This window comes from Heteronotia binoei, chromosome 1 (assembly GCF_032191835.1).
Source record: "Heteronotia binoei isolate CCM8104 ecotype False Entrance Well chromosome 1, APGP_CSIRO_Hbin_v1, whole genome shotgun sequence".
Taxonomy (NCBI): Eukaryota; Metazoa; Chordata; class Lepidosauria; order Squamata; family Gekkonidae; genus Heteronotia; species Heteronotia binoei.
The window spans coordinates 118,088,666-118,115,269 of NC_083223.1; the positions used below are offsets into that span (position 1 = coordinate 118,088,666).

At 44.3% G+C, this 26,604-nt stretch overlaps 1 protein-coding gene across 1 annotated transcript in view; it reads right to left on the bottom strand.

The window, feature by feature from the left end:
- Positions 1 to 379: 379 nt before the first annotated feature.
- Positions 380 to 26,604, bottom strand: part of MOXD1 (monooxygenase DBH like 1) — an 85,399-nt gene continuing 59,174 nt past the window's right edge. Inside the window, exons 9-12 of the mRNA XM_060239499.1 lie at positions 24,618 to 24,677; positions 19,097 to 19,239; positions 3,044 to 3,212; positions 380 to 866 (exon numbers count right to left, since the gene is read on the bottom strand). Coding sequence (XP_060095482.1) covers positions 699 to 866; positions 3,044 to 3,212; positions 19,097 to 19,239; positions 24,618 to 24,677 — 540 coding nt within the window. The 3' untranslated portion in view covers positions 380 to 698. The remainder of the gene's footprint in view (positions 867 to 3,043; positions 3,213 to 19,096; positions 19,240 to 24,617; positions 24,678 to 26,604) is intronic.

Sequence of the window (26,604 nt, forward strand, 5' to 3'; positions counted from 1 at the left end):
TCTGCTGGGATCGAACGCAGATCGTGAGCAGAGAGTTCAGACTGCAGTACTGCAGCTTTACCACTCTGCGCCATAGGGCTCTCTGAACTAACTAGCCAGTGTCATTTCAGTATGTTTGCTCTGAATGAAGTAGCTGGGTTACTTGGTGTGAAGACAACCATGTGCAAATTTCAATCCTTGCTCATCATGACTGGTTGAATCAAAATTACATGAGCTGGTTGATCTGTTTGCTACATCTGTGACCTACATAATCTCCCATGGCTAGTTGACATGACAAAACAAGGCTTTCAGGATCCACCCAGCACTACAGTCAATCACTATCATAACTTGCCAGAGTCCCAAGACCAGAAGCAAAATAACACAACAGACTCCAGGGTGATTAACATTATGTAAATAAAATTTAGTTTATTACAATGGTATTCAAATACAGACCAACCTTTGGAGTCACAAAGTGAAGTGCCAAGATGAATTAAATGAAATGCTTTGAATCATTTTAGATTATATATTGCAAACCTGTGTACCTTCTGTACATAAAATACTGTACATTTTAAAAAGTTCCCCCCTTTTTCAAACAGAGTGAATGCTATTTCAAACTAGCAAATAAAATAGTCTATTATTATGTAAAAAAATAAATCTACAAGAATAACAGTGCAAATGTAACAACATGGCACAGAGAACATACGTGAGACCAATCAGAATTATAATACAAAGGGCCCACTATTCCTTCGAGTAGTGGTTGAGATGTACAGAGCAACCAAGAGCACTAAAAATAGATTATGGCTTAAACAGGCAGATGAACTACATAGAACTGGTTCTGTCACATATGGTCTTTCTATTTCATGTGGCACTGCCGTCATTCCTTGTATCTGAAAGTTAAAATGAAATAAAATGATCCTCTGCATTTGATCTAACAGCATGCAGGTTTAAAAACTAATATTTCACACTGTACTGAGTTTACTAACTGATCTGAACAGTGTTGGGAAACTGGTAATCATGGATATTTTCTATATTAAGTCCCTTCAGCAATACTTTCCAGTCTCAGGAAAGTTTATTCCTGAGACTGCAGCAGGCATGTGAGGAGGGAAAGAGGATAAAATCTCCTCTTCTGTCAGTGCAACTCTGAAGAATGGAGAAGGAGGAAAGGGTAATTTCACCCCCTTTTCCCCTCCCACTATGGTTTCCTGATCCACATGGATTCTAGGGATAAGCTTTCCTAGGGTTGGCTCTTTTTCAGTTTTATAACATTTGTATGCCAGATATTATTGGAGGTGGGATCAAATCTAGGACCATGGGACCTAGTGCATAATTTCTAGAAGAGTTGTCTATCCAAGTGCATTACTTTGGTTAGAAGATTCTCCATTATACCCCATGGGGATGGTTCCCATAGGGTATAATGGAGCTGAATAAATTTGGGTTTCTTGGATATTTACCAATACAATACCAATACTGATATTTGGGAATACTGATATTTTTTTGGGTCCGTAAGACCTAAATCAGGAAAAAAATGAATTTTTTTGCACACCCTAGTGGGGATAAATTCTGCTTACTCGGACTCATATTTATCTACTTGTACTTAAATACTGGGAGTAGCTCTTGGAGTGGTTTGCAGATCCCAGAAGACAAGGAAAGGGACCATGTGTTATATGATATGGTGGCAGAGGCCCCAGGTTTGCTACTGTAACATTGTACAAGCAGCACCTAGTGTCCCATGTCCGAACTGCTACTCTCTCAGTAGCAATATACCTATACAGTGCTGAATTAACCATGGGACCTCTGTCACTGTCTCTTGACAGTGTCCAATAAGACTGTAAGATATTCTTCCTCATTCCATGGCAGTAGCTTGGAGTCCTCCAGCAAACCACTGTATACAGCATTCCTGAATTAACTACTGAAAACAGATACTGAGAACTTTGGCACAATTTAAGCCAATGCCATGGTCTACTCATTGCTTAGCTACACACTCTTCCTGAAGAACCATTCTATGATTGCTGTGTCTTCCTTCTCTTGTGACAGACACTTGCATCAAGAACTAAGACTATGAGCTTGGAAATTGATTGATCAAATCTTAACCAAATCCCCTATGTTGTGTGTGTGTGTGTGTGTGTATATATATATATATATATATATATATATATATATACACACACACACACACACACACATATATATATATGTTGTATACTGACTACTAAAAAATAGCTTAATTTGATAACTATTGAGAACCAGTGTGGTACAGTGATTCAATTCTTTCCATTTCTGAAAACCTATTGTGATGTCAGCAGCCATGGGAACTACATTTCCAACAGCCCTTGCACATGGGATGCTGCTATGGTAGCACAAGGGCTTAATGGAGACCTTCCTGTATGTGCTGTACTTATCGTGAATCAGAAGAGCAAAGGGGGCAGTTGTAACAGTAGTAGGGGCTTAGTCCTTGGAATGGGTGAACCTCTCCAGTGACAAGATTCAGCAGGCAAACAGCTCAGGCCAGGTATTCCAATAATGGTCTTTGTGAACTCTTGAGTAATTTCTCTTGCTGCTCTTGGAAACAGAATGCTGAATTACATGGTTTTGGTCTGATTCTAATGAATGCAGCTTGACTGGGGTGCTACAACTCATGATGATATGACTCTGTGTTTACAGCTTGAAAATACGTTTAGAATAAGTCTACAGTCTATACCAGTGGTCTCCAGTGTGGCACCCTTAGGCATCATGGTGCTCACCAATGTGTTTCAAGGTGCTCATTTGCTTCTTCTTCCAAAGCAAAAAGCCAGTTGTGGCTTTCATCCTTCTCTTTGTAGAGAATGTAGAAACAACTAATTTCATAGCAGGAGGCTGCTCAGCTTTCAGCTTCCCAACATTTTGTGATTGGCCCCAGGATCCAAGTGCAGCCATTTTTGATTGGGCCCTGCCCTCCATTGCAGCCATTTTGTGGTGGTGCCCATTCCCTATTCTTAAAATTATAAAAGTGCTCACAGGTTCAACAAGATTGGAGGGCCCTGATCTACGCAGTTGGACATTCAAACATAATAAGGCTTAAACTTACCGTCCACTCAGCATTATCAGTCTTAGAACATCTTACATTCACTGGCAGCTTAAGAACAAAGTTATTGTAGGAGAGACCTTGTTCTCTGGTCCATTTAAACTTATTCATTGCATCCACGAAAGAGAGATTTTTGTATTGTTTTGGGCTCTTGATAATAAATGGCCAAGTCCTGAATTTGAAAATAAAAACATCTCTGCTATTTCTGAAATTCTTGTATTAAGTTTTTAGTATGCCGATGAACATGTATACAGTGCTTCTGCTGCAGCTTCCTGTTCAATTCATTTGTGAGTTTTTCCTGTTTACCTAGGCCATCACCTTAAGCAATGGTACACATTAAAGCACTGGACTTTTTTTTAATCATATCATGGTGTCTCTGATTGTTCCGACTTTTAAAAGTTAATAGATAGGGCTCAATATAGATGTTTGTGTTTTACTGTGTATCTGATTTGCTGTTGCAAACCTAAATATGGTTCAGGTCTATATTACTGTACAAAGAGAGATGCTTAGAAAGTTAGCTTTTTAAAAGGGGGGTAAGGAAAGAGAAAAATGGATTCTTGCCTATGATGAGAAATTTACAGTGTTCTTAGTCAAAAATTCTAGTCATTGTTACCTCACAGCTCCCAAGGGCTAAGTCCCAGTACTACAAGGTTCTTGTGATACTTTCTCACAACAAATTAAGCCCTGTAAGCAATTCAGGAACACTAGTTGTCAGGGTATGGGACTATGTGGGCAAGGTTTCCCTACCTTATGAGCCCTGTGTAGCAGGAAGGCTTGCTTACCTGTAACTGATGATCTTCGAGTGGTCATCTGTGCATTCACACTGTTGGGACGATCAGCGCCTGCACCGACCCCGACGGTGATCTAAAGCTTCCAGTTCTTTCTGCATCCTCCAACTGGGCATGCCCAGGGACTCCACTGCACATGTCCAGCGGAGGGCACCATTATCCCGCCAGTTTCCTTCTTACTGCTAACCAACCAGATATAAGAAGACTGACAGCCGAGGGGAAGGAGGCTGGGTAGTGTGAATGTACAGATGACCACTCGAAGATCAACAGTTACAGGTAAGCAACCTGTTTATCTTCTTCGTGGTCTCTGTGCTTCACACTGTTGGGAGAGTAGCAAGCTAGGTCTTATCAGGAGGAGGGTGCTGCCAGACTTTCTTATTGAGTAGACGACAGAACGACCGACCCACTATGGCTCTTTGCTTGGCATGGGTATCCAGAGCATAATGTCTGACAAAGGAGTTGGGAGAAGCCCACGAAGCAGTGTTGCATATGTCCTACAGTGGAACTCCCTGTAAGAATGTCGTCGATGCAGCCATCACTCTAGTGGAATGTGCCCTCACTGGGCCAGAAAGAGGTCTCTTAGCCAAGGCTTAGCACAGTTTAATTGTCTCGACAATCCATTTGGAGAGCCTCTGTACTGAGATCGCAGCTCCCTTCTTATCCTGTGCATAAGATACAAAAAGATGGCTGGATGACCTGAAGGGTTTAGTCCTGGTCAAATAGAACAAGAGCAGTCGTCTAACATCCAAAGAATGCCACCTCCTATCTGCCTCGGTCTTAGGATTCGAAAAGAAGGTGGGAAAGTGGCTAACTGACTGAAGATGGAAGAAGGAAACCACCTTAGGAAGAAATGTGACGTCAGGCCTCAAAGTGACCCCCTCTGCATGGAAAGTAAGGAAAGGTGGGTCATGGCGGAGCGCACATAGTTCACCATTTCCTAGCTGAGCTTACAGATACCAGCAGCGCCGTTTTCCATGACAGAAGATGTAGGCTACATGTGGCCATCGGCTCAAAGGGCTTGTGTATGAGCATAGTAAGAACCAGTTGCAAGTCCCAAGGCATGGAGGTTTTTGGCTCTGGTGGATACATATATACCGATCTCTTCATAAAGCGCTTACAGTCTGGATGGGAAAACACTGAACCACCATCAACAGGGTTGTGGAATGCTGACACTGCTGATAAGTAGACTTTGACAGAGGAATGGGATAGACCCTTTTGCCTTAGCGATAGTAGGAATTCAAAGACAGATTGCAGGGAACAATCCATGGCCCACAGTTCAATCTCCCTATGAAAACTCAGGTATATACAGGTATGATGCCCTGGTCAACGGCTTCCTGCTGTTGGTGAGGATGTCCTGTACCTCAGAAGAGAATTTATTTATTTATTTATTTTATATCCCGCCCTACCCCACCAAGGCGGGCTCAGGGCGGCTTACAATTCCAAAAGCTAACAAAATCAGTTTAAAATACATTAATAATTATACAATAAAATACATAAAATACATAAAACTCACATCAATATGCACTATGCTACCTTTTCGTTGACTCAGTCCTTCAAGTATTCCAGTGTTCGATATTCTGATGTTCAAGTTTAATTTTTCAGGCATCCCGGTATCAATTAATTATATGCCAACCGGAAGAGGGCTGTTTTACAGGCCCTGCGGAACTGTTCAAGGTTCCGCAGGGCCCTCACCTCCTCCGGGAGCTGGTTCCACCAACAGGGGGCTGCAATCGAAAAGGCCCTGTCTCTGGTCACTTTCAGACGGGCCTCCTTTGGCCCAGGGATTGTAAGGAGGTTCTGAGACCCCGATCTCAGCACTCAGAATGGTGTCAGTGAACCAGCCATGCCGTGAGCTTCAGATGCAGAGTGTCATGATGGAGCACCAACCCCTCTTGGTCCGTCAGGATGTCGTGGGCTTGAGGGAAGTGGATGTACCTGTTCCTGCTCAAGTGTAGGAGCATTGGAAACCATGGCTGGCGTGGCCGCCATGGTGTTATGATGATGCAATGAACCTCCTCTGCAATCCGTCTGTGCACCACCCGATTTATCAATGGGATTGGTGGGAACATATATAGGAAATGTTCTGTCCAAGCAATGAGGAGTCCATCGCCTAGCAACTTCGGATCACTACCACTGCGAGTGCAGAACAGAGGACACTTTTTGTTCACTCTCATGGCGAAGACATCCACTTGTGGGCTCCCCCATTCGTGCAACACTGGATCCAGGAATCTTCTGTTGAGCACCCACTCATGGAGGGTCGCTCCCCCATGGCTGAGGAAGTCTGCCTGCACATTGAGGTCTCCTGCGATGTGCACAGCTATGACATATATCCCATGAAGGATACACCAGTCCCAAATTTGCAATGCCAGCCCACATAGGCTCCTGGATACTGTCCCTCCCTGTCTGTTTATGTAACTGAGAGCGGTGGCGTTGTCCATCTGAACCGTTACTGCTTTTCCCTGCAGGGCTGGAAGGAAGCAAGCCAGATGGCCATCAGCTCCAGGAAGCTGATGTGGCACTGCGTGAGATTGGGTTCCCATAATGCTTCCACTGACATAATCCGGAGATGGGCCCCCCATCCCTCCAGAGACGCGTCTGTAGTCACCGTCTCCAATGGGCTTGGTTTTTGAAACGGGGCACCACCCGTAAGGTTGGCTTCCACTGTCCACCACCTCAGATTAAAAACAAGAGATATAGGGATCTTCATGATCATTCTTTGAGAGTGTCTCATGGGTTTGAAATGTTGCAGAAACTACAGCTGTATTGGCCGCATTCTTAGCCGGGCAAAGGGTATCACCGACATGGTAGCTGCCTCTGCAGCCGAATGACTGGAACTGATCTTGTCCATAAGACCTCCATTGCTGTCCTGCTTAGTTCCTTCGCTCTTTCCTGTGGGAGGAAGGCTCGTGTTGCCCTGGAGTCCAGGAGAGCCCCGATGAAGTGCACTGATTGTGAGGGAATGAGATGGGACTTTTTGTAATTGACTTGTAGTCCTAGATGGTGGAGGAGCATCAGGATAGTGTCAACACTTTCCCTTAGTCGTGGCTCTGACTTGGCTACTAAGAACCAATCGTCTATGTACGGGAAGACGATTATCCCTTGTAGCCTGAGGTGAGCAGCTACCACCGCCATGGACTTCTTGAAGACTCTGGGTGCAGCGCATATGCCAAATGGAAGGGCTGTATACTGATAATGGTCCTGACCAATTGCAAATCTCAGGTATCTCCTGTGATCTGGGTGTATGCTGAAATGGAAATATGCATCCTGGAGGTCGATGGTAGCCATCCAGGAGTTTGCTTGAAGAAGAGGTAGGATATGCAATGGTGTAGTCATATGGAATTTTTTGGTGAGAATGAAGTTGTTGAGTGCCCTCAGGTCCAGGATGGGCTGCAGGCCCCCCATCCCTTTTGGGTACCGTGAAGTATCTCTAATAGAAACCCCTGCTAATTTGATGGGGGGGCACCGGCTCTATTGCTCTCTTGCTCAGTAGTGATGTGACTTCCTGAATGAGGGTGGGGTTGGGGGGGGGTGACGACCACTCTGGAGTCCGAGGGTAGTTTGATGAACTCTATCGCATATCCATGCTGTATTATGGAAAGGACCCATGTATCACTTGTGATACTCTGCCATGACGTAAGGAAAGGGAAGAGGCGGATAGAAGACGATTGGAGTGGCACTATCTCGGAGACAAAGTCCCTGCTTGGGGGTTTTTGAGGACGTGCCTCTATTCTGCTGCTGCTGCGACTGAGGATGGAATTTAGTCTTTCGCTGGAAGGATGGGCGTTGGGATGACAAGTAAGACCTCAAACGCCAGGATCCCTCTGGTGAGTTGTGTGCTGATCCTCTTCTGGACCATGGTCTGGGCCACGAATCCTGCTTATACTGTTTAGAAGTAGATGAGACACTTAAGTTGCGAGATGCCTTTATGCTTTTATCTATGTCTTGGAGTACCGTATCTGTAGTGGAGTGGAAGAGACCAGCCCCATCGAAGGGAAGGTCTTTTATGGTGGACTTCATGTCAGGGTTGAGGGATGCGGATCTGAGCCATGAATGTCTACGCAGGGCAACAGCAGATGTTAGTGTCTTAGCAAAAGTGTCCAGGTTATGTTTAACTGAATTGACTTGTTGTTTTGCCACCGCCATGCCCTCCTTCTGTATCTTCTTGACCTTACTTTGGGTATCCGCGGGTAGAGAAGGTAGGATTTCAGAAAACTGGTCCCAGAGGGTGTATTGGTATCTGCTGAAGCATGCTAGATAATTAGCATTTTTGATTCCAAGGGCTGCAGTGGAATAAAACTTGCATCCAAAAGCGTCCAGTTTCTTTCCCTTTTTGTCCACCGGCATGGATGAGGCATGTTTGCCCCTAGATGAAGAAGTCACTGCCAGGGAATTAGGCTTGGGGTGACAGAAAAGGAATTCCACCGCCTTCTCCTGTATCTTGTACATATGATCCAGTCTTCTAGAGGATACAGTAGTAGATGCTGACTTGTCCCAGGTAGTCTTGGCAGCCTGCAGTAGAACTGAAGTCAACAGCAGTGCCACGGCTGTGGAAGTGTCCTTTTGGACAATGTCATATACCAGATCTGTAATCTCTGGTTGTGGTTGCACTATTGAAAGTCATCCTTTTAACCAACTTCATGTCCTCTGATGGTGATATTGGGGCATCCTCGGTTAGCAGGATGGATGGTGTTGGTTCTTTAGGTGAAAAGTCTGACTGCTCAGATCTCGATCCCTGGTCCAATGATAAAGGGTCTTCCTCCAGCACCAATTTCCCCAAATCCAACTGAGGAGACGGGTGTTTCAGCTTCGGTACCAACAGTTCCTCTTCTGGTTTCCTTTTGGGTGCCTTGGGTCTTGGAGAACGTGGTCTAGTCAAGACCGAACACATGTCCCAGTCCCTGGGAGGTCCCCATGGGTAGGATGGGGGGTAGGTCCATATGGATAGCCCCAAGGTCTCTGGTCCCACTGCTGCATCGGGGGCATCGGAGACCATCGGTATGGCTCTGAAGGTGGATACGGTCTGTATGGATCTGGAGGTCGGTACAGATTGAGTGGCGCACGAGGTTCATCTGGATATCTGACCGGCTGCTCTTCAGGGTGCTTAGGGGGGTCCAGGTCTACTGGATCACTTCTCAGCGTGGAAGGTCTGCTGTCCGACGCTGAGTTGGAATTAGGGTTGCTTGGCTGCCTGAGGTTGATCTGGTCTGTGTCGACTGCTACGGAGTCTGCCCCCATGTCTTGTCCCCCCTCCGGGAAGTCCTCCTGCCTCATCGGTGTCTGCAGAATGGGTGATGGCACCAACACCGAAAAAGACAGGTCCGGAGTGGGTGTCGATGGCCCGTGTCAAGACCTACTGGATGGACTGTGTGGTCTCTTACTGGAGGATCGAGCAGGTCTGTCGTCCTTAGATCTGTGTTTGTCCTTTTTCTGCTTCTTGGCTGGCGAGGCTGAAGATGACTGGGACAATGTTAGTGGTCGTTTTGGCATTGTAGCCCCAGTACCGAGATTTGTCAGGGTCAATACCGACATCGAAGCCTTTGATGACGTATTTAGGCGGGAAGTAGCTACCGCCGACACCATTGATTTTTCCATGTCGGGCTGTTTTTCTACCGCTCTCTGTGGTGTAAGGGCAGAGGTGAGGAGTGCAGTCTGAAGACAGGCAGCCTGATTCTTCCTGGTCTGTTTGCTGAACTTGAGGCAATGGTGACAGATGTCTGTTCTGTGCAACTCCCCTAAACAGGGCAAGCAAAGGGAGTGGCCATCTGCCGGCGTGAGCTTGCTCCCGCAATGGGAACAACGCTTAAAACAGCCCTACATGAGCCGGGAGGCCTGGAGGGGTGGTGGAAGGGGGAGAACTGGGAGATAAAATAACAAACAGGGTCAGAGAAACAACTAACAATTTTATTTATTTATTCATTTTTAGGGGAAAACGTGAACGGAGAGATCACTGACGGGAGTCCAGGGAAATTAGGCCTGTTGCAAGCTCAGTCAGAAGGAAACTGGCGGGATAATGGTGCCCTCCTCTAGACATGCACACTGGAGTCCCTGGGCATGCCCAGTAGGAAGATGCAGAAAGAACTAGAAGCTTTAGATCACTGTCGGGGTCGACGCAGGCGTCAATCGTCCCAACAGTGTGAAACACAGAGACCACGAAGAAGATCACTGACATTACACTAAATTAAATGTAACAAAAGATGCTTTGAAAATGTTAAAACACCACCAGTTTGACTGGAAGACATGTGCCCAGAAAATATGAAATGGTCAGCATATCTTTCTATATATATCTCAGTATAATGTGGATCTGATTCAAATATTAGCAAGCATGTCAGGGTGAACAATACAGCATACACAACTAAATCACTATCCCCACCCCACAGATGAAATACAGGGCAGAATGCATACATGGAACAATTTTGAAATGGAAGGGAGGAAAATTCAGCCATCTTGATTGAATGATTTCCTATTAATAGATCTTTCCACCATGAATTTATCTGCTGGTGGTAGAAAGTGCCATCACAGTTGACATATGGTGACACTGTGGGGTTTTCAAGGCAAGAGACATTCAGAAATCATTTGCTATTGTATTCCTCTGCATAGCAACCCTGGACTTCCTTGGTGGTCTCTCATTCAAATGCTACACCCAGGGCTGACTCTGCTTAGCTTCTGAGGTCTGGCAAATTGGGCTAGCCTAGGCTATCCAGTTCAGGGCATGGAGTTGTCTAATCTCCTTTAAAAGGCACTTACAGTAGAGACCAGCACCGTATCTTATGAAAGTGAGTTCCGATTAAGCATTGTGTGAAGAATTGTATCAATTCAAATGATAGCTAATTATATATGAGCCCACTTGTGGGGAGGGTGGGAATCGGGATATAAATCCAATAAAATAAAATAAAAATAAAATACTGGAATGTGCAAATGAATTTCATAGGAGACAATTCCTTCAAAAATCAAATGAAGTCAAAGCAATGCCATATATTATCAAGTGTAACTCACAAACAAAAATTTTGGACTAGAATCATAGAGTTGGAAGGGACCTCCAGGGTCACCTAGTCCAACCCCCTGCACAATGCAGGAAACTCACAAATACCTCCCCCTAAATTCATAGGATCAGCATTGCTGTCTGATGGCGATCCAGCCTCTGTTTAAAAACCTCCAAGAAAGGAGAGCCCACCACTAGGGGTATGCATTCGGTTCGACCGAACCGAATCAACTGCTGAATCACCCCTGATTCGGCTGTATACGGAATCGCATACAGCCGAATCCAATTGGGGCCCATTATGCGGGAGCCAAGTATAGATATTCGGAAGTATACGAAAATCCATGGAAAAGGCAGGAAAGGGGCTTCTGCAGCCTCAGGGGAGCTGCTTGCCTCCTTTCCCGCCTTTAGTAGCCTTTTCCCGCCTCTCCCATAGCCTCCCTGGGATCAGGGAGGGAGGGGAGGGGGAAGAGGAGCCCCAGCAGCCAATCCAAAGCATGCCTTTGCAAAATGCATTGCAAATGCATGCTTTGCAGGGCTGTTGTGTAGCTGATCCCCCAGCCATCAGCAACATTGTTGTTCTTTTGATCTTTTGCTTACTTGGGTATCCAAGTAAGCACTGTTGTCTGGCCAATCACAGAGCAGTGCTATTTTTTGAAACTGCTCTCTTTAGGGCCAGAGAACCTTTTTAAGGAGTCTGCCTGGCTGGACTCCTCCACTGCTGCTGTGTTGGTGTGTGTTGGTGTGAGAGAGAGATTGTGCTGTGCTGGCCCTTGGCCTCAGCTGCTGCTGCTCTCTCTCAGCCTTACCAGACTTGCCTGGAGTAGAGAAGACGTCTAAGGTAAGACAGTCTTGGGGTTCTTGTTTTTATTTTAGTTGGTAAAAGGACTTTTAAGTCCCTGTACTTATCCAGATTTGGGTAGTGGGTAGCTTATTTGGGGTTAGGGGGTTCTGCTGGGGGAGGGGGCCTGGGGTGGGGTTTTTTTTCCAATTTGCTTGTATCTTACTTTAGTGAGAGAACTTTTAAAAGTGCAGTGTCCTTTTACTTTTTCTGATTTGGGTGGCTTGGATTTCTTGGGGTTAGGGTGAAGGCTTTCTTTTGGGGGGAGGGGTTGGTAAAGTTCCTGTATTGTTAAAAGTTAAGGGTTTTTTACTGTTTTAAATGGATTCTGTGTTTGATTTGTTGCTGCTGTGTTGTGCTGCTGTTGTTCCTTTTCTCTTCTGGTTCTTGGGGGGGCTGTTTAGCTTAATTTTCATTGTTTAAAAGGCCACTTTTTTAACAGTTGAGTTTCTTGGCTTTCTCCTGTTGTCCCTTTCTTGGTTCTGGGTTTTTTTTGGGGGGGGGGGAAGCTGGCACCTGGGTGAGAGACCCAGAACCAGCAGGCTTGTGCTTGCCCAGCTCTCCCCATGTTGTTTGGGGCAGGACTGGAGAGCTGGCATCTGTAGATTGTGTGTTCTGTGACAGGGAAGCTGGCACCTGGGTGAGAGACCCAGAACCAGCAGGCTTGTTGTGCTTGGCCAGCTCTCCCCGTGTTGTTTGGGGCAGGGCTGGAGAGCTGGCATCTGTAGATTGTGTGTTTTGTGGCAGGGAAGCTGGCACCAGGGTGAGAGACCCAGAGCCAGCATGCTTGTTGTGCTTGGCCAGCTCTCCCCGCGTTCTTTGGGGCAGGGCTGGAGAGCTGGCATCTGGGTTTGCTGCAGCCAGGTCTGCAGAGCAGATCTTGAGCAGATTGTGTTTTGTGTGGCAGGGTTCATAGAGTAGATAGATGTATATAGTGCATTTGGGTCCTATAGAGATTCTCTGGTGTGAAGTTAGGTTTGGCTTTGGGTGCCCCAAGAATTGGACCCCCTGGCCCAATCTTTTTGGGACTTGGGGGGTATGTAGGGGAGAGTCCCCTGCAAATTTGGGGGCTCTCCCTCAAACCCCCTCCCCTCCAGGCGGCTTCAAATATACCCTATTTGCCATTGATTTCAATGGCCCATAGGGTATAATGGGGCCGTATATTCGGAAATAGCCGAGCATCTATCGTATATGCGGCTATTCCGGCTACGGAATTCAGAAATATATGGGATTCCGTATTTTTTCCCCCTGTATATTTCCGAATCCGTGTACTACCAATTTTTTTTTTTTTTTGCACATCCCTACCCACTGAGGATCCGCTCTGTCAGAAAGTTCTTCCTAATAATGAGCTGGAAACTCTTTGGATTTAATTTCATCCCATTGGTTCTGGTCCTACTTTCTGTGGCAACAATTCCACACCATCCTCTATATGACAACCCTTCAAGTACTTGAAGGTGGTGATCATATCACCTCTCAGCTGCCTCCTCTCCAGGCTAAACATTCCCAGCTCCTTCAAACTTTCTTCATAGGATTTGGTCTCCAGACCCCTCACCATTTTTATTGCCCTTCTCTGGACCCGTTCTGGACTAGTTCTTCCAAGACAAGACTCTTCACTTAATTACAATTTTATTTAAAGAAAACCTCCACATTTTGAATTTTTGGCCCAGCCAAAACAATTACTTTTCCCCAGGCCAAATATACATCTTTCTGTCCATCATTATGAATGCACACTCAAGACAGCACAACCTTCATTAGCATATTTTCTGTGATCAGAAAGATAAATTTGCAAGCTTTACATCAGAACGTGTTTTCTCTTGCTGTCAGGAAAGATTATAAAATGTCAGCCAAATAGAGGCTGCAAGTATTGTACTCTGAGGATGCCTGCCCTAAAATAATGTGTAGAATGATGTGTTAATCACTGAGTAGCACAGAGCTCCAGGGACAAAAATAATCTTAGCCTCATTTCTGTAAGCCATTATCCTACATGTGAAAGCTTCAACATTTTAAGCATTTAAAGAGGCATCACTAGGCTTAATGCCTTCATTTACTTAACCTAATTTCCGCCTTCCCTCTCTTCTCAGTGCTGTAGCTTAGGACAATTTTTTTTACCATTCTGAATGTTTCAGTTGCTGAGAAAACTGTTACATACCAGTAGTGATGGACTAAGCTCTCCACAACTTGACTAAGAATGGGGTTTGGGAAAAATGGTTTCTTTAAAAAGTAATGAAAGAAATTATTTTATTTGCAAACCTATTTCAAAAAGGCTGTGTTACGCCCCCTCTTAAAAAAGTCAACTGCAGACCCGGCCGAACTATCGGCTGGTGTCGAACCTACCCTTTTTGGGTAAGGTTATAGAGCGGGCTATGGCGACTCGGTTACAAGGATTCCTGGATGACACTTTTGCACTGGATCCATTCCAGTCCGGCTTTCATCCAGGCCATGGGATGGAGACAGTTTTGGTTGCCCTCATGGATGACCTCCTGCGACATCTGGATCGAGGCGGCTCAGCAGTGTTGTTGTTAGATCTGACAGCCACATTTGACACAGTTGACCACCAGCTACTGTCTAGCTGCCTTGCCAATGTGGGGATTCGGGGGTCTGCCTTGCAATGACTGGCCTCTTTCCTCCAAGGTCAGGGACAAAGGGTGGTGATAGGGGAAGAATCGTTCCAGAGGCACCCACTCATATGTGGTGTGCCGCAAGGGGCAGTTCTGTCCCCGATGTTATTTAACATCTACATGCGCCCCCTTGCCCAGATTGTCAGGAGGTTTGGGCTGGGGTGTTACCAATATGTGGATGACACCCAGCTCTATCTATTGATGGGTGGCCGATCTGGCTACGTCCCAGACAACTTAGACCTGGCATTACAAGCCGTGACATCTTGGCTCAGGCTGACTCGACTGAAGTTGAATCCGATGAAGAAGGAGGTTCTCTGTCTGAGCCGCAGTGGCCCAGGAAGGGATCCCCTTGCCGGCTTTTGATGGAGTGTCATTAATTTCGGCCCCAAAGGTCAAGAACCTGGGAGTGCTCCTGGAGTCCTCCTTGTCTATGGAGGCCCAGGTAGCAACCACTGTCAAGTCCACCTTTTTCCATCTGTGGTGGGTATGACAGTTGGCCCATTTTCTCGAGCACTGCGACTTAGCAATGGTGATCCATGCTACGGTCACTTTGAGAATAGACTACTGTAATGCCCTCTACATGGGGCTGCCCTTGACTCTGACTCAAAGACTACAGCTAGTGCAGAATGCTGCTACACGGTTGTTAATGGGACTCCTGAGATGGGAGCACATTCAACCAGTGCTGAAAGAGCTGCACTGGCTGCCTATTGTGTTCTGAGTCTGTTTCAAAGTGCTGGTATTGACCTTTAAAGCCCTATATTGCTGAGGATCTGTCTATCTAAGGGACCGCCTTTCCCCATATGTTCCCCAGAGAGCACTGCGTTCAGGAACTAAAAATCTATTGTCCATCCCTGGACCAAGGGAGGCCAGACTGGGCTTTACACAGGCCAGGGCCTTCTCAGTGGCAACACCAATGCTGTGGAATGCGCTCCCTGAGGCCATAAGAGCTCTGCGGGATCTCTCCCAATTCTGCAGAGCTTGTAAAACTGAACTTTTTAAACAGGCCTATAACAACTAGGGGAGAAGGCTGCCACTTTTATGCTACTGGGCAACTCCACCAGAAGGACCACCAACAGATAAATTGTATACTCTGTATAGCACCAATACTCTGTTTTAAATTATAATTGACTGTCTTATTGTTTTATATTTTAAATTGAGCTGTTGGTTTTTATTTGATTGTTAGTTGCCCTGAGTCCATTTGGAATGGGCGGGATATAAATGGAAAGTAAATAAATAAATAAAATAAAGTTCAGGCTTCTCTGTGGTCCATCTCTCAGTCACTCATAGCCTCCATGTCACCCCTTCCTTTTCTCCACCTGCTACCTTACAGTGAGAGCAGCAGGTAGGTCTTATTGTGAGGACGTTTCATGGTAGAGCTTCTATTTTGACCTCATTGCTGCCACAGCAATAGCTCAGGAATTAAAAAAAACCACACACACCAGGAAGTGACATTTGCATGGCTTCTAACATCCCAATGTAGTGTCAGGAGCCACAAGATTTGTTTGTAACAGCTACTTGCTTGTGGGATGATGCCATGGGCTTATTGGGGGCCTTCCTATGTGCTGCAGCTATTGCTAAGTATGAAAGCAAATGGGCCAGCTGTATCGTTAGTAGGGAGTTTAGGCCTGGAATGAATAAACCTTTCACTTTGCCTTTTGAACATTCCAACCCATTCGGAACATTTTTGCCACACTGTGTGAAAGTACATTCATTAATTTAATTTTACATAATTTTTTTTCCGAGATGTGGAATGGTATAGTATAGCTTGTTCTTGTCAATTTCAAAAGCTAAGCAGGGTTGGTACTTGGATAGGAGACTACCAAGAAAGATGTTGCCCTGAAAAACCCTGCTTCTCACTTGCCTTGAAAACCCTATGGGGTCACCATAAGTCAGCTGTGACTTGACAGCAACACTTTACACACACACATACACACACACACTTTAGGGTTGCCAAGTCCAATTTAAGAAATATCTGGGGACTTTAGGAGTGGAGCCAGGAGACTTTGGGGGTGGAGCCAGGAGACATTAGGGGTGGAGCCAAGATCAAGGCTGTGACAAACATAATTGAACTCCAAAGGGAGTTTTGGTCCTCGCATTTAAAGGGATGGCACACTTTTTCAATTCCTCCCTTCCATAGGAAATAATGAAGGATAGAGGCACCTTCTTTTGGGGCTCATAGAATTGGACCCCCTGGTCCAATCTTTTTGAAACTTGGGGGTTATTTTGGGGAGAGGCACTAGATGCTATACTGAAAATTTGGTGCCTCTACCTCAAAAAACAGCCCCCCCCCCTGAGCCCCAGATACCCGTGGATCAATTCTCTATGATTTGCCTTGTAGTTAGCAACATTTTGCTCACTTCCCTTCCCCCCCTTTCCATATTCATCACCTTACATTTTAAATATGGTTTTTCTTTTTATGAATTTGGTGTTATCATGGTAACTTTGCACCCACGGACAAAACCTTCTTTTGGACTCCCCAAGGAAGGTCACTAAGAAAATCCAGGCGTTCTTAATATGTAGAAGAGTCTTTCAAGAGGCAGAAAAGATTGTTTAGTTTCCAGGGGAGGGAGGGAAGGGAAGGGAGCGGGCGAAGGGGAGCGGGGCCAATCACTTGCCTGGCTGGGCTTGGCAACATTCAAGGGCGGGCCGTCGGAGACCTTCGGGGTGGAGTCTTGGGGAGGGGGCATCAGGATCCAGCCAGCCGTGCTGCCAGCAAGGAAGAGGCTCTGCCTGGCGGTAGGGTCTCCTCAGGAGGAGAGAGGGGGGGCTGCCCAGGGAAGGGGTTGGGAGCGCGCTAGGATGGGGGCTGCTGCGCTTCTCCCAAGCTCTGGCGCCTTCGCCTTCCCCCCACCCCCGACAGCTCCCTCCCTCCCGTCCCCTGCCCTCTTTGCCATTTGGGTTCGCCCTCCAGAGCGCCCCCCTCTGGCTGGTCTTGAGGAGAAGTGGGAGCCGCCCTCTCCCGTGGCTGGCTGCGCTCCACTCCGAAGAGTCTCAAAGCAGCTCACAATCGCCTTTCCCTTCCTCCCCCACAACAGAGACCCTTACACTTAAGAGATCCACACACTTAACCACTACACCAAACTGGCAGGGACTCCTCGGGAAGAGAGAGAGGGACTGCCTCTTTGGCGGCGCGCTGGGCAGGGGCACTCCTGCTGGGCCGTGTGTGTTTGTGTGCTGCCCTTCTCCGATCCGGAGCTCCTGCACATTGGCCTCCCCCGCCCCCACCGCGAAGGCTCCCTCCCTCCCGTCCCCTTCCCTCCTTGCTTTTTGGGGCCTTCTTGATCGAGAGGCCAGTGGGCTCCTGAGCGCCCCTCCGGCTGGCCTGGGGGGAAGGAAAGGGGGGGTTGCCCTTTGTGGCTGGCGGGGCCTTGGAGCGCAGCAGGGCGCGGAGGGGGGGAGGAGCCAGCCAAGCAGGTGCCCGGGCCGTGCTGTGCTCGAGGCACAGCCTGTGCCTGGTGGTAGGGTCTCCTCAGGAGGAGCAAGAGGGGCTCCCTCCCGCACCGTTTCCTGAGGAATGGCTTGGGGTAGGGTTGCTGTTTCCCCCTTCTCCCCCCGCTTCCATTTTTGGGGGGAGCGGGAGAAGAGGGTGGAAATCCTGGGGTCCCCCACCAGGGCGGGAGGGTTGGGACCCCTAACACACTTTCACATCATTTCCCAGTCCTTCTTATTAGAGACACTGGAGTTTACCCCCATGGGAAAGGGCTTCTGTGGTTTCTCCATTGCTGCTGTGTTTGAAAATACAGCACAGAAACAACAGGGCTTTTGTAAGCAGATTTCTCTTTATTTTTCCTTTTTCAGTACTCAGTGGCAGCCATTCCCCTAGCACCCGAGGGCTTGGGAAAAATAGCAATTGACATATTGTTATAACGTTATACCAATATGTCTATTAAGTTCTCTAAATCCCCAGCTGTCATTTTTTTTAAAAAAAAGTTAACTCCCCTTTTGTTTCAGAGGTATGCCTTTCCTCTTATAGCATCACAAAGACGCAACAGGTATGTTTTAAAATCATCTTCTTCCATTCCCAGATTCCATTCCCTGTATATGCAACTGTGGTGGAGGTCATGTAGAAATTGAAAGGATGTATATGACTTTCTCACATTCAGGAAATGCTGCTCTGCTGTCTCTTGAGGCATATGGGATTTGTTTCTGTGAATAGCTTTTAAATGCTGTTTAATAGAAATGCAGCCAGTAAGTAATATTCAAGGACCGCAGTGATTGATATCCAAGGACATACTAGCTTTTTAGCACCGCAGTACCATGTACTGGTTCTCAGAACTTATTAACAATCCCTGGGCCAAGAGAAGTTAGGTTGAAGGCCACTAGGGAGCAGGCCTTCTCGGTGATAGCCCCTCGCTGGTGGAACGACCTCCCAGAGATGGTGCGAGCCCTGCGGGACCTGAACCAATTCCGCAGGGCTTGCAAAACATTTCTTTTTCAGTTAGCATTTGAGTCACCATGTGGCAACTAAGACGGAACCTGATTAATGAATGAATAGACACTTAGCCATCTTAAATACATCATTTTAGCACCTATTTTTTATATCTTATATGTTTATATGTTTTTATGTATTTTAAATAATTTATTGTAATTAATGTTTAAGTTGTTATGTTTTATGAATCACGGGACTCCCATGTCTATTATTGTTTAATGTGAATCATGAGACTCCCGTGTCTGTTAGCCGCCCTGAGCCCGCCTAGCGGGGAGGGCGGGATATAAAAATAAAATATTATTATTATTATTATTATTATTATTATTATTATTATTATTATTATTATTATTATTATTATTATTATTATTATTATGTACCCCAGGCACTATATCTATCCCACTTACCTTACTGGTCTATATATTTCTTTCACACCAATAAACTGAAGTTGTTCCATAATGTCTGGAATGCTTGCACATCTGGTAAGATTTATTCTTGGATAATACAGAAGATAGGACAGGCACATTTCATTTCTAGTGCTAAAACCACCCTGAAATTGTAAAAATAATATAAGACTCAGAATTTCTTTCTTTTTTAAAAAAAGTTTTAAAATGTTATTTGAAACCAGAACATAAATAGCAATATGCAAAGCAATAATTAAAAAATACAGGAGAAAATTATACAGTTAAAGAGCATAACCAACAGGGCCAGATCTAGGGGGGGGGGGGGGGGGGTATTTGCCCCAGGTGCCGAAGGAGGGGGGGTGCCAAATTGGGTATGGAGCCCATTATATTCTATAGGACTATAAGATAGAATGGCCTATAAGGGGGCGCCATTTTTTTTATTTTGCCCCCCCCTCAAAAAACATGTAGATCCGGTTCTGATAACCAAAATACACAAGCTAAAGTAATGATTTGAGCCAAATATCAATTAATCAAAGTTGGAGGATCTTTCTGTGTATAAAGCTCAAAGGAAATAATGAGAATGAGTTGAAAATTGAATATTAATGAAAGAAGAAGGATTATAGCGAGGAAAAAACCTCAGAATTTCTCATATGCATTAGCTGGAGGAGAAATATGAAGAAGATGAAGAAGAAGACTGCAGATTTATACCCCACCCTTCTCTCTGAATCAGAGACTCAGAGCGGCTTACAATTTCCTATACCTTTTTCCCCCACAACAGACACCCTGTGAGATGAGTTGGGCTGAGAGAACTCTCACAGCAGCTCCCTTTCAAGGACAACTCTTGCAAGAGCTATGGTTGACCCAAGCCCATTCCAGCAGCTGTAAGTGGAGGAGTAGGGAATCAAACCCGGTTCTCCCATATAAGAATCTGCACAATTAACCACTACACCAAACTGTATTGTCAGTTTATTCTCAATAATTACAACAAACCTATACTTAAAACATAGATAATATATAGAGCAGCAATGCCAAACAAAGCTACAGCTATGACTTATTTCTTTACATGCTATGAAATCACAGAATCAAGAGATGAATTGTTTAAAAGAGATGATAAATGGCACACTGTAGATGAAAAGTTATTTTAGCTTTACCTTTTTGCAAGGAATTCCCTTCCTTCCCAATGTCATCCTCATAAGAATTCTAAGACCTAATGGTTTGCGTCCTACCACACCACTCAGCAAACCTGAAGCCTTCCTCTGATGGAAGTGTCGCTTAGAAGAAAGTTTTGAACTTTAATGAGCAGAATGGTAAGATGCAAGCCAACATGGTCAGAAAATTTAGTTTCTGATTCCTATATATCCCTCCTGGCCATTTCTATCACTGCTGCTGTGGAGAAATCTGTATATAAATGTATTTTATTTTTTGTTTACCTTAGATTTATACCCCATCCACTCCAGAAGTGGACTCAGGGCGGCTAACAGTCGTAGCAAAACCAACAATTTCAGTTACGAATTTAAAACAATAAAACATAAACAATTAATTTAAAAAGCTAGATATTAGGTGCGATACAAAATCTTGAACATAGGCGGATCAGATTATATTATAGGTCCTCTGTTTATCTGTTGGTGGTCCTTCTGATGATATTGCTCAGCAGCAAAGAGCATCAGTACAGGGCCAAACTGAATGTTACAAAGTTTAAAGAGTTCAGTCCTTGATAAGATAAGATAAGATAAGATAAGATAAGATAAGATAAGATAAGATAAGATAAGATAAGATAAGATAAGATAAGATAAGATAAGATAAGATAAATTTATTTTTATATCCCGCCCTCCCCTGCCAAAGGCGGGCTCAGGGCGGCTCACAGACATGGAAGACCATGATATACATGAAATACAATATAAATGAACAATTTTAAAATTACAATTCAGTTAAAATACAGTTACATGATTAATTAATTAAATAGATAAAACAGGTGCTATAAAGTGCTACAGATCACAATCATGGACAAGATGGCTGGGTGGGTACAGATCCGTTTAGCCAGGTTCTGTCTCAAAAGCAAGTTGAAACAGAGAGGTTTTGCAAGCCCTGCGGAACTGATTCAGATCCCGCAGGGCTCGCACCATCTCTGGAAGTTGATTCCACCATCGGGGGGCCATTGCTGAAAAGGCTTGCTCTCTAGTTGATGTCCCAGACTCAACTTGTGTTCACTATAGCAACACATCAGCTATGGGGAATGGCTTCTAAAAAAGATATAGAGAGAGACAGAGCTCAAATGGGCTTGGAATGGCACTGCACAGATATTGCACATGGAGCAGCAAAATAATGTAAATAATTCCCCCAGTGCAGTTTTTGCATGGGAAAATGGCTTAGATGGAGACTCTCCTTTTTTTTAAGAAGCCATTTTCTGCAGCTACTATGAGGCTGTGGGAAATATGGTCCAGAGAACCCAAACCAACTGTTTAAAAACTGCAATGTTTAGTTTGGCTCAAACAGGAGTAAAAATTAAGAAAATACAGACCACAGCATGGGCATTTATAAATGGGGAAAATGTGTGCTGTTGGCAACAGTTGGGAGAGCTAACAGTGGAACAGGATAAAGTTTGAGTCCAGTGGCACCTTTAAGGCCAACAAAGTTTAATTCTGGGTAATTCTAGATTCAAACATTGTTCTGTTGCTTCAGATCAACACAGCTATCTGCCTGAATCTATTCTCAGCAGACTTGGTGTAACTTTCATAAACTCTCAAATAAGCCTGCCCTTACAAACACCCCGATTGCTACAATCATTCCAATGACATTCTGTCTGTTTCACGAACTAGTGACCATCATAATTTTCCTGCATTGTAATGAGGTATCTGTTACAGCGACCCTGAGGACAGCAAATGCACTGCTTCCAGCAGTGCCTTCTACATCAGACAGGTCAATGAACAGGGATCCAGATGAAGAGAATTATTAGCTGAAAAATCTTTGAAGGATTTCATATATTAATTGGTCCCAAGGCAGACAATGGGTCTTCCATAAACAAGTGTCCATAAAGAAAATGCTAGATAATTTGTGAAAGGAACAACTTAAATCAACACTGGTTAGGAATCGGAGAACCCTGTCCTGAGAACCAGCAGTGGAAACAAACATGGTCAAGTGAGGTAATTACAATCAATCACTGCCAAAATAGCTAACTGCATTCCTTACAGCTCCTCAGACATCAGACTAGGAGTTAGGATCCATGGCTCCAATTCCATAGACACATGACATAGTAACTGAGCCTAAACACATGTGCTAGCAAATGAAAAGAAAGCCAGAGGGATTCACTGAATTGCTAATAGCTGACAGTGACGTAACATCTTTGTATGTAAACTGGTACTCATGTTTGCAAAAGATTACCAAGGGTGGAACTGATTTTTCATTACTGACTACCAGGGTCGGCTTTAGGTGCATGGTCCCCCAGGCAGCCTCACTGCCCCCCTGGTCCCCCTCCATGGCACCTCCTCCCTCCCTCCTCCCCTCACAATTTTAATGCCTGGGAACAGGTGGTGAAGCGCCATGCTCCCGGGGCTCTTTAAAGGCCACCCTTCCCACTGCTGATCAGCATGTAAAGTGGCACAGAGGCTGGCGGCTCCTATGCTGGCCTTCTGGTACGCTCGGGACGATCAGCGCTGGGGCAGCAATGGTGGGAAGAATGAGCGAGCCACTGAAAGAGCGGCTGCACTGCTGCCTCCTCCCCATTTCCTTCATGGAGTGGGAAGAAAGTGGGGAGGAGGCAGCAGAGTGGCTGCTTTTCCAGCGACTCACTTGTCCTTCCCACCACTGCTGCCCCAGCGCTGACCATCCTGAGTGCGCCGGAAGGCCAGCATAGGAGCTGCTGACCTCCATGCCGCTTTACCCACCAATCAGCCTATCAACGGGGGGGGGGGCAGCCTTTTAAGAGCCCCAGGAATTCAGTGCTTCACCACTCATTCCTGGGCATTAAATTGTGGGGAAAGCAAATAGGGATTTGCCTAGGGGCTGATTTCAGCATGCCCACCCTGTTGGCACCCTAGGCAAATGCCTAGTTTGCCTAGTGGTCGGGCCAGCCCTCTGACTACCTTAAGCTATACTTCTTAAATGGAAAATTCCAGAGCTGTTATCTCAGACTAACTTTTTCAGGTGTCATTTGCTACCATTGACAGTATACCACTTAATGGACTAGAAAAATTCAGCAAAAGTTAAAGTTGCTGCACTCAGTCTCATTTTTTTTTCCCTCAGAAGACGCTTCCAGCACAAAAGAGATCATAACTATCACTGGTCTTTTATCATCTGATATAATAGAGACGTACTTCTTGCTTACAGAACATAGTTATATTTTAAGTGTTTATTTTGGTGAATAAAAATTACCAACAATACAAAGTCATAATTATTTTTGCATTTAATTTTGTTCTGTCAATAACTAGAGTGTGAAATGGCAAGGGACTAAAATTTTAGCTCATTGTTCTTTAATTGGGAGGAAAGAGGAGAATTCTCTTCCTCTGATGGGAAAAATCAGTATCTAAGGAGGAATGCCCAGTTGTCATTTTCTAGACTTTGGGAAGCTCTTGTCCTGCATTGCTGCTGTAGGCTGGGAAATACCTGGAGATTTTGGGGGTGGAGCTTGAGAAGGGTGGTGTTTGGGGAGGGGAGGAACTTCAATGGGGTATAATGTCATAGAATCCACCTTCCAAAGCAGCCATTTTCTCCAGATGAACTAATTGCTCTTGCCTGGAGATCACTTGTAATTCCAGGAGATCACCAGGTACCACCTGGAGGTTGGCGACCCTAGAACCAGTTCGGAGAAAAATACATTTATATGTAGTTCCATTTAAACTGCTTCTCTCCTCCCCCTTTATTCAAATACAGCTGCATTTTGAGGGGGGAGAATAGCACAGGAGGGAGGGCATTCAAACCTTTCTTCCCATTCTATTTTAAAAGTGGCATTTTTTGTTGTTGCAAAAACATCATTGGAACTAGCCATGTTGTAATGCAGTTTCCCACACTATTCTCTTTTTTTGAAACAGCAGCACCAGCAGCTGCATTTGGGAAAGAAAACAGACTTTTAAAATAACCATTGAACAACTTGTAATATGTAATTTCATCCCTAAAATCGATTTTTAAATCTAAACTGAAGATTGTTAAGCTAAGCTTGCAGTTATAAAGATTTTTTTTGTTATTATGTCTTATGACATATATATTTATGACATATATATTTAGTTTACTACATTTTACCAAAATGTCTAACTCAAAAAGCTCTTAAAGCAAATGAAAACATACAGGCAGACCATTAATTCTGCTTAATTTATGCCCTACCTTTTTCTCTCTAGCAGAGCCCCAAAGTGTCTTAGAACAGTCTCACCTGTGGGGATAGACAGTTTCTCTGGACTCAGAAGTCAGCTTTAAAAAATGAACGATCTTGATGCTGATTCTCAATAACGTCTATTTTAAATCTCGAAATAGTGTTTGCAGCTAACATTTTTTGAGTCATTTTCATCCCATATCAAACCAATTTGTAAGTTCTTACCCAAGTCATGTGCAATCGGTCCATGGTACTGTAATGACATTCAGTGACTAAATTATCTCCCTGGAAAACAAAATTTAAGACATACAGTTTAACAAATTTTAGCATGAGTTTTTTCAAAGGTGTAACATATACTGAAACATCACTTTTGAAATGTATACTGCTTGGTAGAAAATACATCATAATATACTTAAAATATGTCACGTAATTTCTGTCATATAAGTATTATGAACAATATATAGCCATAAAGATCCTCAGTTCCGGTACTCATAAAATAAATCTTCAGGTAACAGTATCACAGAAAATGCTCCTTTTTCAGTACCCATAATCAAATGGCAGAAATAGCATTTCACTGTTGAGTAATAGACTTTGGTTCTTTTTCTCCCTAGAATCAATAACTAAAATAAGATTTTGTTCTTTTTTGTGAATGTTTTTGCTGACTGTGGACATGAAGATGGTTCCCTTTGTACAGGAAGTTCTCTCTCATTGGTTATTGAGCATAAATTAATTGGGTGAGCAAAGAGAGGTACCTTTGATTGGCCAGCAAAGAGAGAATCTGAGTATGAACTTGTAAAACTCTAAGATCTATCCATAATTAAGATACAAAAAGGTAAAAAAAAATTGTACCCTGCTAATGTTGCTATACAGACTACATTGGTTGCCAGAGAAGGAGGACTAGGTCATGCTATCCTCATGTCAATTACTGCTATTAAGAAAGGAGTAAGAGTACAGTAGCACCTTAAAGACTAACAACAGTTTGGATACAGTATAAGTGAGCAGTGGATGCTTTCACACAGCAACTTTTTGCAGGTGGATTTTGCTATTATTACACAGCAAAAATCCAATTGCAAAGTGCATTATTTAGTGTGTGTGAATGCACCTAGTTACTCATGAAAGCTCATACCCTACCACAAATCTTCTTAGTCTTTAAGGTTCTACAGGACTCTTACTCTTTTCTGCTGCTTCAGACAGACTAACATGTCTGTCTATCTTGATCTACTACTAGTAGGGAGATTCCCAGCTAAGAGCAAAACTTATTCTCTAATACTTTGCTTGCATATGACATAGAAAAGTTCATATCCCTGGGGAAGGAGATTCTCATTCATTCACAGGTCAATAATGCCTTTGACTCTATAATCTACATCTAAAGTTTATGTGGATTAACAGATATCTGCTTTATAATGCTTTATAAATGTTTTTAGGGTGGATCAGGTCACTACCCTACCATAGAAATCTTGGAAGGGAAACTTCCTAACCATATCTTGACAGGGACAGAAGAAAGGAAAAACCTAAAAATAATCTTTATATGTGGGAGGTCAATTCTTATGTAACCTTACTTGCTCAGAGGTCCAACTGAACACAAAAGGATTTGCTTCCAAGTAAACATGGACTGCTTGACTGAAATTCTGAAATGGGCTACGTCCCATTGAACTCAGTGGGACTTAAGTATGGATAAACATACATAGGATCATGTTGTAGCTTGGAGCCAGCAACTCTGTTTTGTTCTTGCTTCTGATTTCTGGGGGAAGCATAGGATGAGAGGGTCCTCTCTGCTGAATGAGTTCATGAATTTAGTTCTAATCACCACCAGTGAGTAAGACATTCCTATTCCAATGCACCATGTCAGAAGAGAATAGAATGCTTCAATTTAATAGCAATGAATAACATGAGTGGCTAAGAGCTGAGTCACATGGTTTTGTAAAACCATAAACAATTATGTTTTGTGTAGGTCCCTGCAAATACTTTTAAAGGGGGCACTTAAAAGGCCAAATGAATGCTGTATAGTGGCAACTTGAGCAAAAAGTAACTGAAGCTGAGGAGAGAAACAACTCCTTCTTGATTTTCAAGTGACTACAGCATACTCGTTTGTCATGTGATTTAGTTTTAATACTACAGATGATAACAGCTTTAACATATGCCAGTATCATCAGCATCTTCATCTGTTGTCAGTACAATACAAAATTGTATTACATCTTTGATGTCAATGAGC